Source organism: Balaenoptera acutorostrata, chromosome 5 (assembly GCF_949987535.1).
Source record: "Balaenoptera acutorostrata chromosome 5, mBalAcu1.1, whole genome shotgun sequence".
Taxonomy (NCBI): Eukaryota; Metazoa; Chordata; class Mammalia; order Artiodactyla; family Balaenopteridae; genus Balaenoptera; species Balaenoptera acutorostrata.
The window spans coordinates 22789508-22805609 of NC_080068.1; the positions used below are offsets into that span (position 1 = coordinate 22789508).

At 41.1% G+C, this 16102-nt stretch overlaps 1 protein-coding gene across 3 annotated transcripts in view; it reads right to left on the reverse strand.

Annotated features, from left to right (window-relative positions):
- The window catches only part of MANBA (mannosidase beta), a 121872-nt gene extending 118962 nt beyond the window's left edge, over window positions 1-2910 (reverse strand). For all 3 annotated transcript variants that reach the window (XM_057547418.1, XM_057547417.1, XM_007172935.2), the window contains exon 1: window positions 2631-2910. In XM_057547418.1, the coding sequence (XP_057403401.1) occupies window positions 2631-2807 (177 nt within the window). In that variant the 5' untranslated portion in view covers window positions 2808-2910. The remainder of the gene's footprint in view (window positions 1-2630) is intronic.
- Between the last annotated feature and the right edge of the window lie 13192 nt (window positions 2911-16102).

Consider the following 16102-nt stretch of genomic DNA (forward strand, 5'->3'; position numbering starts at 1 on the left):
AAAGTAAATTGTTTCTATTTTTGTTTTTTAAAATAATATCCAATCTAGCACTTAAAACAAGTACTCCAATAAAGTCATGATGGGAGTGTAAAACTGGTACAATTTTTATGGAGAACAACTTAGAAGTACATAGCAAAAGACTAAAAAAATGCATACTCTTTTGAATCAACAATTCCACTTTTAAAAATTTGTCTAAGAAAATAAGGATGTACACTAACTAAAATGTAACTAAAAATATCTTCCCATCATTGCAGAATAAAATCCAAAAATTATTCCCAATGGCCTACAAGTCCTGCATGATCTGCCCTAGATGGCTACTTTGAAATCATCCACCTGTCCCCCAGGTCACAGGGCTACAGCCACCTGGCCTGCTTACTATTCCCAGAACTCATCAAGCTTGTTCCTGCCTCAAGGGCTCTCCCCTCCCCACTGCCATCTTTTCTTCCTTTTTGCTGGGAATTCATTTCCACTTAAAACTGAACTCATCAAAAGATCTTTATCAAAATGGCTATCTTTAACCACCTTTTCTAAAATAGAATCTTTCCCAACAAGCCTTCACTCTCTCTTCAACGTGCTTTATTTTTCTTCAGTGTACCCGCTGTCACTGTATTATCTATTAATCTGTTTATTGTCTATCTCCTCCACTAGAAAGTCTATTGGGACAAAGACTTTGTTTTCTTCACCACTTGATTCCAAGCACCTAGAATAATGCCTGCCACATTGGAGGTACTGAATAAATATTTATGAGATAATTAGGTGAATGACTTCAGCAAGATATGTTTCAAGTTCTCATGTAAACACTGTATTTGGACCAGTGTCTGCTCTAAACTATAGAATATTTCCTAGGTCAACACCAAAAAGGGATGTTATAATAAAGCGGGTAGAAATAACAACATCATATTACTCAATAATGATACTTGATGTTGATGATTACTGTCAACAAGCCTGGAGTTCCCCAATCCCCAAAAGCTCCCCATCTCTCATCCCACTACCATTTAAGACCTACATCTACCTTTACTGAAACTTAAAGTTTTCCTAAGAATTTATTAACAGATTTAACAGACACTGTAAATTGTTCCCATGAGGAAAAGTCAGTTATTTCATTCTGTGAGCACATCATTCACATTAACGAGCAACCAAACATTGTTTCTTGATATGTAGCCCTGTAACATGAAACAGTAATCTGATTTACTACAGCCACTAACGATTTCCCATTGCCTTAATTTAATCAGGAAAATGAGGCAAGGAGAAACCCTGCAAAAGAAACACAGGCATTTTCAAAGCATGGGTAAGTGAAGCCTTGGGGTACCAAGGTCACCTGTGGTCCATGTCATAAGTAGTTTGTTAACTAAAAATAGTTCAAATACTTAAGTTTGAGAATTCTTTACTTAAAAAATAAACAGGACCATGGTCAGTGTCATTTACATTTGCTTCCTTTCTGATACACATTCTTGAAAAAAACCTAATGGTACCAGATCAGAAATTTTGCATAACCCTAGTTGACTGTCCTGTCATTTAAGTAAGCTTTGAATTATATTCCTGACAGTCAACTCCAGCGCTTTAAAAACACATGATTTGTCAATGTGTCACACAGGGTAAGTGTCACACAGTACAGAAGGCTATGAAGTCAGGCCAGGCTGCATTATAACTCCATTTCTGCCACTCTTAGTTGCTGTGTGATCTTGGGAAAATTCTCTAACTTCTCTGGGCTCCATAATTCATATCATCCATAAGACGAAGATAAGAAGACTTACTCTTTAGAATTGTTATGCAGATTGGGACAATGCATGCAAACCACGTATCAAGTACATCTTGTCCCAAGCAAAGCCATTAAAGATGTGCAGCAGATGGAACGAAAAAACAGTGGGAGGTGGCAGTCTGTTTGCAAACCTCTAACCACAAGCAGCCAAACAGGAAAACGTCCTCCACCAGAAGTCTAGAAATTGAAGCATCTATTGGGACACACACATCACATCACATCACACGCCCTGAGAGGAAACAGCATCTTTCTTCATATCCCAATCAGCCTTAAAAATTATTTAGCCTTTACACTAGCACTGACAATCCTAACCTTACACTTGCAGGTCTCATTCTCCTCAGCTTATGTGCTGCTGCATCAATTCCAAATCTGACTCCCTGGTGCCTAAAAGCGAAAATGAAAAACTGAGGCATTAATGAATACAGTTAACCCTTACTTGGCGAAAGACTATTGCCCTCTGCAGTGTTCGGGTAGTTGAAACAATAATCCCCCGCTTTAGGCTTTGTCAGTGACAACACGTCCTTTCTAATCTACGCTTCACTGGAGAACTATGGCAATAACACCCCCAGTAGAACTGTCTGGACCTCCGCTTTCCTGAGTTGCTTCTGTCCCAGGGTGGGCGTGGGTCAGCCTCCATCTAGCCCGGACCCCAGCGGTGATCTTCGCCAAGAGTAGATACATTGCCTCGGCGTCCCCATCCCCACCCCCTCACCCCCCCTCCTACCCCCAGACCACAAGACGCAAAGGGGAAGTTAGCGCCAAACCGAGGAGAACAGCCCCGGGCTCGGGGACTGCCAGGCCGTTCCTGGGCCCCTCTCACCACGAGGGGGACGCGGGCGCAGGCTCCCGGCGGGGAGGCCGCACACAGTACCTGGATGAGCCTCTGGTGGAACAAGGCGCTGTGCACGCAACCGGGAACCTCCGCGGGCAACTCCAGCGAGCCGTTCCCGCTGCGGATCCTCCAGCTTCCCCGCAAGCTGACGCTGACCACCATGGCAGCGGAGCCCGCACCGCACAACGCAAGCAGCAGGAGCAGGCGGAGGAGCATGCCGGTGGCCGGTACCTCACCCACCCACGGGGCAAAAAGACCCGCGCTTCGGTGGGCCGCGGAAGTTACCCTCTGTTCTGGAGGAGCGCGGGCTCTAGCTCTCCCCGCCCCGGGGCCCGCCCCCAGCTCCAGGCCACGCCCCCGGCTCTCGGCCACGCCCCCAGGTCAGCTGAGCTGAAAGGACCTCAGCTGCTCCCCAGGCTCCGCAGGCTAGTTGCGAGCGCGGATATCGTGCCGACTGGGCGAAGCCCGGCGTCGCGAGTGCCGGAGCCGCCACCTCGTGCATGGCTCCGGGCTTGGACCGCTGCGGTCTGGGTCCTCCTCGGCTCTTATTCCAGCTGCTCCGGCGTCTGAACGGGAGGCGAGAACCATGCACGCTAATTGGGACACACCAATCTCTGGACGCAAAGTAGCGCACAGCCTCGGGGAGCTCAGGGACAGACAGTAGTGTGCGGAGACTACAGCAAGAGAGGCTCCTCACTGCTTCGGAGAACCGAAAACCAAGATACCCCATCACTTCAGTTCCCCCCAGTTTCCCCAGACTCTCAGCGCTGCAGGTGTCTGCCCGGCGCGGGTAACGCCCACCTCCTGCAGCTCTGCAGGTTTGTCTCAGAACAGTCTGCCCTTCGAACAATAAATAAGTACTAAAGTACCTAATTCGTACGGTTGTTGTGAGAGCTGAGAAAATCCGTGTACAGCGTGCAACATAAGGCCCGGCCCAGAGAAAACACAGCACGCTGGCCTGATGTTAGTGGACTACAACATTCTGTTTTATAAAGCTCTACAGAGGCGGTTCCTGAGGTTCCGGAAGCCTGCATTAATGCACAGGCAAATTTAAAATCCTCTGCCGCTCACTAGCTGTGGGACTTGGGCAAGCCACAAACTCTCTAATGCCCCCGTTCCCAGAACTCAAAAATGGAGACAGTACTCCTTTTTTGGGTTGTGATAAGCATAAAATGGGTTAACATACTTGGCTGTTCCTAACAATGCCTAGGTACCCAAGAAATACCACAGGTTTATTTCAAGTCTCATAGTGGCGCAGTCTACTTGAGTCCCATTTTTGCAATAGGATGTAACTGCGATCTAGGAAGTTAAGAGGGAATTCCGCATTGCATAAAATAGACTAACGTATGACTGTGTTGACGTTATCTGCCTTATTTCTGTATTTAAGCAGAAGTCTTTGAAGAGAAGTTCTCCCCTCATTAAATCCGAGCTTTGTTTTGCCTTATAATGGCCCTGGAATTGCCTGAATCTGTAGACACTGGACAATATTTTATCTTTTCAGAGTCAGCATTTTTCACAAGCCTAGCATCTTGGCTTTAGGGACATTTGGATTATTCAGCCCAAGCCTCTGGCTTTAAAGCTGAGGGAACAGGGTCCAAAGAAGTCAGGTGACTTGCCTGTCGGACAGTGACAGACAGGACCCAAACTCTCCTTTCCTGGTCCATAGACTCCTTGCAGTAGAGCCCATTGATATTAAGGCGGAAAGGCTCTGGCTGGTTCAAAGGTTTCCTCACTCCAGGAGCATTTTACTTTTGATAGGAACAGAACTCTCAATTCAAATTATATTCCCTGATTCATGGCATTAAACTAGTCTGTTCAAAACTGATAACAAGATTTACAGCAGCAAGAGTGGCAAAGAGTTTTTGTTTGTTTGTTTGTTTGTTTTTTCATAAATCCCAGAGATCCCATTAAGCCAAGTCAAAGGAAAATTCATCCCTGTGAATATGTTTGGATATACTCTGTTGTTCTATTAAGAAATACTTTAGGGAATCTATTTTTTTAAAAAAACAGGAATAGAGACTTATCATTCCTCCTTTCATTCCAAGACACAAGTATGACCTCATTTGGATTACTTCACTTTGAAAACATACATTGGTCCAAACCCATAGAATGTACAACACCATGAGTGAACTGTAATGTAAGCTACAGACTTTGGGTGATAATGATGGTAGGTTCATCGATGATAACAAATGTACCATTCTAGTGGGGGGATGTTGATAACGGGGGAGTCTGTGCATGTGTTGGGGCAGGGAGTGTATGGGACGTCTGTATTTTCTATTCCGTTTTGCTGTTCATCTAAAGTTGCTCCAAAAAATAAAAATAAAGTATATGTGTGTGTGTGTGTGTGTGTGTGTGTGTATTCATGGGTCAAAGAAATAAAAGACTTCCAGTTACTGTTTTGTCATGTCAGGAGCTTGGAAGTCATCACTCCATCCTAAAAACAAGTAAGAAGCTGAACAAACTGAAAATCAACAGCTTTTGTTAGATCTGTCAGAGAATTCAGGTGAAAGGGCAAACTGCTGCCCCCAAAATTGGAGAAAAAGACAGGTGGATACAGAGAATCACAACTTAACCAAAGCAGAAACCCATGAGTAGAAAGCTCTGCAAAAACCAGTACTAGGGAAGGAAAATCTAAACTCTAATTTCTGGGACTTCCCTGGCGGCCCAGTGGTTAAGACTCTGCACTTCCACTGCAAGAGGCACGGGTTTGATCCCTGGTGGGGGACCACATGCCGCAAGGCCAAAAAAAAAAACCACACAAAACAAAAACAAACAAACAAAAAAAACCTCTAGTTGTTGAGTGGCTGGAGGCTCAGTGTGGACAAATTTGAGAGTTTAAAAACTCCACAGGGGGGCTTCCCTGGTGGCGCAGTGGTTGAGAATCTGCCTGCTGATGCAGGGGACACGGGTTCGAGCCCTGGTCTGGGAAGATCCCACATGCCACGGAGCAGCTGGGCCCGTGGGCCACAACTGCTGAGCCTGCGCGTCTGGAGCCTGTGCCCCGCAACGGGAGGGGCCGCAATAGTGAGGGGCCCGCGCACCGCGATGAAGAGCGGTCCCCACACCGCGATGAAGAGTGGCCCCCGCTTGCCGCAACTAGAGAAAGCCCTCGCACGAACCGAAGACCCAACACAGCCAAAAATAAATAAATAAATAAATAAAGTAGCTATAAAATTAAAAAAAAAAAAAAAAAGCTACTCTTTAAAAAAAAAAAAAAAAAAAAAACTCCACAGGGGACTCCCCTGGTGGTCCAGTGGTAAAGAATCCGCCTTGCAATGCAGAGGACTCGGGTTCCAACCCTGGCCCGGGAACTAAGATCCCACATGCTGCGGAGCAACTACTGAGCTTGTGCACCTCAACTAGAGAGAAGCCCGGGCGCCGCAATGAAAAAGATCCCACATGCCTCAACGAAGATGCCACGTGTCGCAACTAAGACCCGCCGCAGCCAAAAATAAAAATAAATAAGTAATAAATCTTAAAACAAACAAACAAAAACTCCACGGGAATTCAGTCTTAGTGGGTCTCCCACAGTTTTGTGTTTTGTTTCCAGAAGATCTACCAGCTCTCACATTGAAGATTTGCGAGCAATTCCCTCATGCTTCCAGCAGAGGGACAGGGGTAAGGAACCATTTTGAAATACATGATAGCATTCTCAAGGACTACCCTCAAGAGAAACGATTTTATCAGAGCCTAACCTGGGAGAAGGGAAATTCCCCCTAGCCTTCTTGCCTTACCTAAGGGGCTGAAAAAAACGAGAAGCACTTATTAAATTCACAGCCCAGGACACAAGTTCACTAAAAGACTAAGGCCCAATCATAGGACTATAGAAAGCTTCCCTCTCCTCATACCTTCCCACTATATCAGTAAAGGCCTCTTTGCCACTGTTCATTTCACTGCACACATCACGTATGGCTTTCAACAAAAAATTACAAGGCAGAAAGAGACAGAGCAAGCCCTAGAACCAGACTCAGATATAGCAGGGATGCTGGATTACCAGGACAAGAATTTAAAATATTAGGCCAGCATTGGTCTAATACCAACACCAGACAAAGACATTACAGTAAAAGAGAACTATAGACCAATATCTCTCATGAACATAAATGGAAAACTCCCTAACAAAACAGTAGCAAATTGAATCCAAAAATATATACTAAAAAAAAAAAAAAAAAAAAAAAAATATATATATATATATATATATATATATATATATATATATATATATATATATATATATATATATGAATCATGACCAAGTGGGATTTATTCTGGGTATGCAAGGCTGGTTCAGCATTTAATCAATTAATGTAATTCATCACAACAATAGGTTAAAAAATAAAAATCACATTATCATATCAATAGATACAGAAAAAACACTTGACAAAATCCAATACCCATTCATGATAAAAACTCCACACACTAGGAATAGAGGGGAACTTCCTCACCTTAGTAAAGAACACTCACAAAGAACTACACCTAACATTACACTAAATGATGAGAAACTAGAAGTTTTTCTGCTAAGATCAGGAATAAGGCAAGGATGTCTCCTCTTGTCACTCCTTTTCAACATCGTATTGGAAGCCCTAACTAATGTAGTAAGAAAAGAAAAGGAAATAGATAGTATACAGTTTAGGAAGACATAAAACTATCTTTGTTTGCAGATGACATGATTGCCTATGTAGAAAATCAACAACAACAACAACAAAACACTGGAAATAATAAGCAATTTATAGCAAGGTTACAGGATACAAGGTTAGTATACAAAAGTCTATCATTTTCCTATATACCAGCAATGAACAATTAGAATTTGAAATTAAAAACATAATGCTATTTACATTAGCACCCCCCAAAATAAAATACTTAAGTATAAATATAACAAAAAATGTTTAAAATCTACATGGGGAAAACTACAATACTCTGATGAAAGTAATCAAAGAAGAACTAAATAAATGGAGAGATGCTCCATGTTCATGGATAGAAAGACTCAGTATTGTCAAGATGTCAGTTCTTCCCAACTTGATCTATAGAGTCAATGCAATCCCAATCAAAATCCCAGCCAGTTATTTTGTGGATTTTGACAAACTGATTCTTAAGTTTATATGAGAGGCAAAAGATCCAGAATAACCAACACAATATTGAAGAAGAACAAAGTTGGAGGATTAATGCTACCCTATCAGGAACTAAGCTGAGCTGGAAGAGAGATCTGAGCCGTCAGGAGACAGAGCAGCCAATTAAAGCAACAAGGAGCCAAACTGAATGTAACAGAGAAGCCTTCAACCACTTACAGTGATAGTATACACAAGAGGCTAAAACTGGAGAAGATGCCAACTCTCCCCTGTTTCATTGCCCAATAAAATGGCACACCAGCCACGGGTCAGGTGGATCAGCACAGATGTGTGTGTCGTCTCACGTTGAGGGAGTCCTGAACAAAAGGCTCTGGCTGTTTTATGGGCCCTGGGGTAGGGGAGGAGAATGAGGAGGAAGGGCTAGGAGTGGAAAATTGCTGGGTACTGAGTTTGAGTAGGAATAAATGTATTCAGGGTTTCCCACTTCTCCTCTCCAATAAGGAGATCTCAGCGCAGTCACCTGAAGAAGACCTCTGCCCAAGGCCTCAGATAAAGAGAACAAGGAATGAAGTCACTGAAACTAGGAATGTAAATATGTGAAGAGCATGAACAGTCAGAGGGGCAATAATAGGTCCTTCACTGCAACTCCCTTTAGAGATTATAATACTTAGACTGTATACCAAGTCTGATTGGGGAGGACAGCTTTCCCTCGTGAAGCCTTTCAGGTAAAGTCTTTGTAATTGCCTATGGTCAGGCCTGAAAAACCACACTTATATCATATGACCCAACAGATCTAATAGTGCTGGAGATATCCATGGAGGGTATATGGAGCTTTGGGCAAGCTCTAATAGAAGACTCACAGTGTAGACCCTTATATTCTGGAGCAAGGCTATGTGCTTCACCATAGAGAACTGCTCTGTTGGAAAAATAGGTCCTACTGTACTACGACTGGGTTTTAGCAGAGACCAAACCTCTGACCATGGTACACCAAGTGACTATGCAGCCTGAACTGAGGATCTGCAAATCAATCAAGCCATAAAGCTGGGCAGGGGCTGCAGTGTTCCACAGTGTATAGAAAGTGATACATCCAGACTCAAACGGGAAGTCCAAGAAAATTACATGAATTGGTAGTCTAGCCTTCCACGTCACTATCTCTTCTACACTGATGACCTCAAGGGGCGTTCCTCATGCCTGATTGACAGAGGCCTGATTCATACCTGGGCTGGTGCAATATGTATTGAAACTGGCCATAAAAGGACTGCTGCCACATTACAGCCCCACTTAGGAGTGGCCCTGAATGACATTGGTGAAGGGAAATGTTCCCAGTGCACAGACCTGTGAGATATATGTTTGTTTTTCACTTCATGTGAAAGGAGAGGTGGCTTGAGGCACAGTTATATATTGACACCTGGGCAGAGCCAAAAGTCTTATTTGGTTGATCAGGGCCTTAAAAGAAATAAAACTAGAAGATAGGTGACGTGGAGGTCTGGGTAGATAATATGCGGATGGACTGTAGGAGTGGGCACAACACATGTTGTTTCTTTGTAACTCACATTAATGTTCACAAGAGAACATGTACAGAGGAAGCTCTTGACAGCCAAGTACACAGAAAGACAGTCCTATGAATTTTAGCTGGCCTCTCTATGCACCATTCCAGTACTTGACATTGGGCACATGAAGAGAGTGGCCATGGTAGCAGGGATGAAGGCTGTGCATGGACCCAACATGGGCTTTCTCTCACCAAGTATATCTTCCTACCTCTGCTGATGCCCAACCACCCAGCAGCAGAGACTGATGCTGAGCCCTAGATAAAGGTACCATTCCTTAGGAGGACCAGATAGTCACCTGTTGGCACATTGATTACATTGGACACCTTCCTCCTTGACTGGGGCATCAAATTGATATACTGAAATTAATAGATTCTGAATATGTTCTGCCTTCCCAGACTGCAGTGTCTCCACTAGCACCATCTGAGAGTTAATAGAATTCTTTATCTCTTAAAATGGTATCCCTACCACAGTGCCTTAGAAAACAGACCCACTTGATGTAAAAGGAGATGTGAAGATGGGCAGGTGGGCTCATGACCTTGAGAATCACTTATTTTACCAAGTACCCTATCACATGAGCAGCCAACCTCCTCTCAAAAACAACAACAAAAAACAACAAAAAACAACACAACAAAAAAACTCAAACCAGTGGAATGGCCTGTGGAAAACTCAGCTTAAGGACAGCACCTTGCAGGGTTGGAGCACTTTCCCACGGGATGTGGTATATGCACTGAACTACGGTCAACATGTGGTGCTATATCTCCCCAAATTAGAATCCACAGGTATAAAAACCAGGATGTAAAAGCAGGAGTAGCCTCCCTCATCATCAGTCTTAGTGACTCACTAATGGAATTTGTTTCCTATTCCTGAAACTGTTGATGCTGTTAGGTCAGAGGTCTTGGATCCAGAGTTGGGGAAGGTACAGGGTTCCACCCATTTGGAAGTTGTGACTAATACTGTGGAGTCACTCTGGGTTTCTTATTCTACTGGACAAGCAGGTAAAGAATGAGCTAAGGTACTGACTGGGGTAATGAACTGATTACCAGATGAAGCTAGAGTTGCTACAACTCAGTGAAAAGCAGGGAGGATTATGTTTGAAACCTAGGAGAGGCATTGGAACATCTCTTACTACTTCCATGCCCAGTGTTAACTATCAATGGGAAATTACAGTAACCATAACCCAACAGAGACAAGACAAGCCACCATGGCAAGATCCTCAGTAGCCCCAGCACCCAGGCTTAAACCAATCACTCCCTTGGTGATTCTGGCTTCTATTATCACTTCTAATCTCAGATGAAGCATCATGCTGCAGAACATGGGATCAGGCTCCCCCAGCAACTGCCCAAAGGTGTTTTCCCCACTTCCTCTGTCTTAATTCCTTTTTCCTACACTCTCACTATTCTGGGACTGTACCTCACAAAAATAAATAAATAAATTAATTAATTAAATAAAAATTAGCAATTAAGCTTTGCCTCAGTCACTGTTTGCTAGGGGACTCAGGCAAAGACAACACTTCCTCTCAATTTATATTCATTAGGCTACTCAATCATTCTAGGGCTGTCCAATAAAAATTAGACATCCAGAGCAGTTCGATAGAATTATGTAATACTCATACGTAATTCAAAAATATCTAGTAGTCACATTTTAAAAAGTAAAAAGAAACAGGTGAAATTAATTTTAATAATATATTTTATTTAAACCAATATATTCAAAATATTATTTTAACATGTATTCAATATAATTATTGAGATATTTTACACTCTTTTTTCATACTAAGACTTCAAAATCTATTGTAAATTTTATACTTACAGCACATCTCACTTTTGATCTGTATTCAATTTCATAAATTTTGCAGTGAAAAAAATTCACATACCCAATTTGTTCTGAAATATTGGGAGATAATTCTCTGATATTTCTGAACATCTTGTGAGCAGAGGCACTGGGTTCTTCTGTTCCAGATGATCTTTTAATAAAGGATGTTTGTATATCCATCAGCTTTGGAAGAACACCCATGTTCTAACCTGTGTAGTTAGGCAGAGAGAAAATTATTTCTTCTGCCTTTTTGTTCTACGTAGGCCCTCAGCGGATTGGATGATGCCGATTCACAGCAGGGAGGACGATCTGATTTACTTAGTCTACAGATTCAAATGCTGATTGCTTTTGAAAAGACCCTCACCAAATCACCCAGAAATAATGTTTAACCAGTTCTCTGGGCATCCTGTGACCCAGTCAAGTTGACACATAAAATTAACCATCACAGTGCACAGTTCAGTGAGTTTTGGCAACATATATACTTGTGTAATCACACACCCATTAAGATACAGAACATTTCATCCTAGAAAGTTCTCTTGTGCTTCTATCCAAATTCCTCCCATTCCAAGTAATCACTGTTCTGCTTTCTAGCACCATGGTTTAATTTTGTCTCTCGGATGTCATGCAAATAGAATCATACACTATGGTTTTTTTTTTTTTACTTCTTTTGTTCAGCACAGCGTTTTTCAAATTTATCCATGTCATTCATCCTTATTCTTGAAAGATATTTTCCTTGGTATAGAATTCTAGGGTGATAGCTATTTCTTCTCAGTGTATTGAAGTTAATATTCCACTGTCCTCTGTTTCCGTTGCTGTTGAGAAATCTTTCATTTTTGCTCTTCCATCAATCTACCTATTGACTTTTTTTTTTTTTCTTTTCTTTTTGCAGGTAATCTACTTTATTTGCAGAGGAAATAACAGCTCTGTACGGACCCCTGGACTACAGGTGGACTGCACACATGCTGTTCAGGTGTGTAACCCTCCAGGCCACAAGAAGTTGTGTGCAGGCCATGCAGGAACTTTGGTTTCCATGTCAAGGGGGCTGCAAAAAGATTATCACCTGGCCAAGGCTGCAAGGTCACAGATGGATTGTGTTCCCGGTCTGTGGTAATTTACTAAATGTCTTCAGACCCACCCCAGCCAACCCCCAGCCCATACCAGGAACGGCTGGAGAGCCTCTTTTTTCCTGCAATATCCCTCCAGTGCCTTCTACTGAGAAAGCTTAATATTGTGTTCATTTTAAAGGGAAATCTTAAAGGAATTCAGTTGTTTATCACAGAGGATATATTTATTGAAATGTACATTTAGGGCCTAGAGGCAATAAATTGAACTCAAGCTCCAATTAGACATATGTTAGACTGATTCACATCTCACTCCATGTTTCTTAGACTCTTTACATCTCTTTGTGCTACATTCAGAATTTCTTCATAACTTCCACTGCTCTAATTCTTTATTCATCTATGTCTGTTGGGCTATTAAACCTGTCTTCTGATTTTAAATTTCAGTTATTCTATTTTTTTTAATTTCTGGAAGTACTGCTTTTGGTTAATTTTCAAATCTGTCATTTTTTATAGTCTCTTGCTCTTTATTCATATTTGAAACTTTTATTTCTGGCATAATGGTTAAGAGGTAAGACTCTGGAATTTCATTACCTGGATTTATATCCCAACCTCTGCCATTAACTGAGTAACCTTGGGTAAGTCGTTTATCGTCTTTGTTCCTCAGTTTCCTCATCGGTAAAGCAGAAATAGTCATGTAAGTATATAAGTTTGTTAATTAAGTATATGTTTGTTGATAATAATGTAAGTGTAAGTAATAAGTATATGTTTGTTATGAGAATTAAGAGTTAAGAATTAAGAATTCAGGAGGGCTTCCCTGGTGGCGCAGTGGCTGAGAATCTGCCTGCCAATGCAGGGGACACGGGTTCGAGCCCTGGTCTGGGAAGATCCCACATGCCACGGAGCAACTGGGCCCGTGAGCCACAACTACTGAGCCTGCGCGTCTGGAGCCTGTGCCCCGCAACGGGAGGGGCCGCGATAGTGAAAAGGCCCGCGCACCGCGATGAAGAGCGGCCCCCGCACCGCGATGAAGAGTGGCCCCCACTTGCCGCAACTAGAGAAAGCCCTCACACGAAAACTAAGAGACCCAACACAGTCATAAATAAATAAATAAATAAATAAAAAAACAAAACTCAGAACAGTTCTTGGCACCTAAAAATTATTACATAAGTGTCAGCTACTGCCTTTTGTGGCTGATTTTTTGGATAGGAAATTCATATAACATGAAATTAACCATTTAAAAATATACCATTTACTGACATTCAGTGTATTCACAATGTTGTGCAACCATCACCTCTATCTACTCCCAAGGTATTTTTATCACTCACAAGGGAGACCTCATACCCACTAAGCAGTCACTACTCATTCTTTTCTCCCCCCACCCAGTCCCTGGCACACATCAATCTGCCTTTTGTCTCTATAGATTTAACTATTCTGGATATTCATACCAATGGAAGCATACAATATTTTTCCTTTTACGTCTGGCTTCTTTCATTTAATATAACGTTTTCAAGAGTCATCTACATTGTAGCATGTATCAGTACTACATTCCTTTTTATGGCTGAATAATATGCCATTGTATGGATCACATTTTGTTTATTCATTCATCCATTGTTTCCATCTTTGACTATTGTTGAGTAATGCTATGGACATTCATGTACAAATACGTGTTTGGACATGTTAATTCTTTTGTGTATATATCTAGGAATGGAATTGCTGGGTCATATGGTAATTCTGTGTTTAATTTTTTGAGGAGTTACCAAACTGCTTTCCATAGAAGCTGGATCTTCTTACATTCCTACCAGCAATGTACAATGGCTCCAGATTCTCGAAATCCTCACAAACACTTATTTTCCATTTTTAAAAATTATAGCTATCCTAGCGAGTGTGAAGTGGTATCTTATTTTGATTTGCATGGTAATGATGTTGAGCCTCTTTTTCACGTTTGCTGGCCACTTGTATATCTTTGTTTTTTTTTGTTTTTGTTTTTTTTGAGAAACATCTATTCAAATCTTTTGCCCATTTTTAAATTGGGTTTCTTTTTTTGTTGTTGAGTTTTAAGGATTCTTTATATATTCTGAATATTAGACCCTTACCAGATATGGGATTTGCAAATACTTTCTGCTATCTTTAAGGTTGTCTTTTCACTTTGATAGTGCCCTTTGATACACATAAGTTTACAATTTTGAGGAAGTCCAATTTATCTATTTTTTCTTTCATTGCTTGTGCTTTTGGTATCAGATCTAAGAATTTATTGCCAAATCCAAAGTCATGAAAATTTACTCCTCTTTTCTTCTAAGAGTTTTATAGTTTTAGATCTTCCATTAAGGACTTTGATCCATTTTGAGTTGTTTTGTATATAACGTGAGGTAGCAGCCCAGATTCTTTTTTTTTTTTTTTTGCATGTTAATATCCAGTTGTCTCAGCACCATTTGTTGAAGAGACTGTTCATTCCCCATTGAGTGGTCTTGGCACCCTGTTGGCCATAATATGTATATGAGCTTATTTCTGGACTCTCCATTATATTCCATTGATCTATAAATTTATCTTTATGCTAGTACCATACTGGTTTGATGACTGTAGCTTTGTAGTAAATTTTGAAATCAGAAAGTATGAGTCCTCTTTGTTCTTCTTCAAGATTGTTTCATTTTTTGTGCTCCTTTGCAATTCTGTATGAATTTTTGTATCTTCCATTTCTGCAAAAACAATCATTGGGATTTTGATAGGGTTTGCATTGAATCTGTAGATTGCTTTGGGGATCATTGCCATCTTAACAATAATAAATCTAATCCATGAACACAGGGTGTCTTTCCATTTATTTAGGACTTTTTCTCAGAAATACCTTGTAGTTTTCAGTATACAAGTCTTGCCACTTCCTTGGTTAAATTTATTCTTAAGTATTTAATTCTTTTTGATGCTATTATAAATGGAATTGTTTTCTTAATTTCATTTCAGGATTCTTCACTGCTTATATACATACAACTGAGCGAGTTCCCTAGTGGCCTAATGGTTAGGATTCCAGGCTTTCACTGCCATGGCCCGGGTTCAATCCTTGGTCAGGGAACTGAGATCCTGCAAGCTGTGTGGTCAAAAAAACCCCCAAAACTGATGAGTTGATTTTTGTATTCTGCAATTTTGCTGAATTATTAGCTCTAATAATTTATATTCTATATCATGTCCACTGCAAATGTAGTTTTACTTCCTCCTTTCCAATTTGGATGACCTGATGTTTTTTAATGCCTGAAATTTTTGCAAGTCAATTCCTACTCATGGTACCATGTTCCTTTGTACTTTTTTCCCCCTGATTTTTAACTGTGAGCTATTATTGAGTACCTGCAGAGTATTTGTTTACTTCTGCCAGCACTGGGTTGCTCTGAATTGGAACAACTTTAAAAAATAAATCTTCTGCTTGGGTTTTCTCAGACTACCTATGTAGTAAGATTCAGAGCTACAAATCTTCACAAAGGCCAAACTATTATTACATATTCTGAGAGAATACTCTCCTGCCACAGAGCATCAAAATTCAAGATATGCAAACTCCTCATCGTATGTATTAGGGATGGGTTTATCCTATTTGAACACCACTCTTTGGATGCATTCTGGGCTTCGCAAAGGTCATGAAAATACATTTCATTCAAGTGTTTTCAAGATGAAAGCTAGTTTCTGATTATAGTCAGCTTCCTTTTTGGGTTCCTGGTTTCAATTTGGTTTTGGCTTGAGAGTACTTTCTTTCTTGACAGATTTTTTAAAAAACACATTATTTAGAAGCGTTTTTTCCCACCACGTTTAGTTGCTTTTTCACAGGAGAGATGGTCAGTGTAATCATCTATACTGATAGAAACTGAAATGTCCGTCCACTCACTGAGGTGGGCTTTAGTCAGTCAAGGTTCCATTAATTATTTTTCTATAATTATTTTTTCTTCAGTATACTTAAGTTTTTGGGTTTTGTACTTTTGGAGTTAAAGAAAAACAAGGAATACTTGTCGCAAAGCCTACCATTTAGCTCATAGTCATCTATTAAATATCTGACC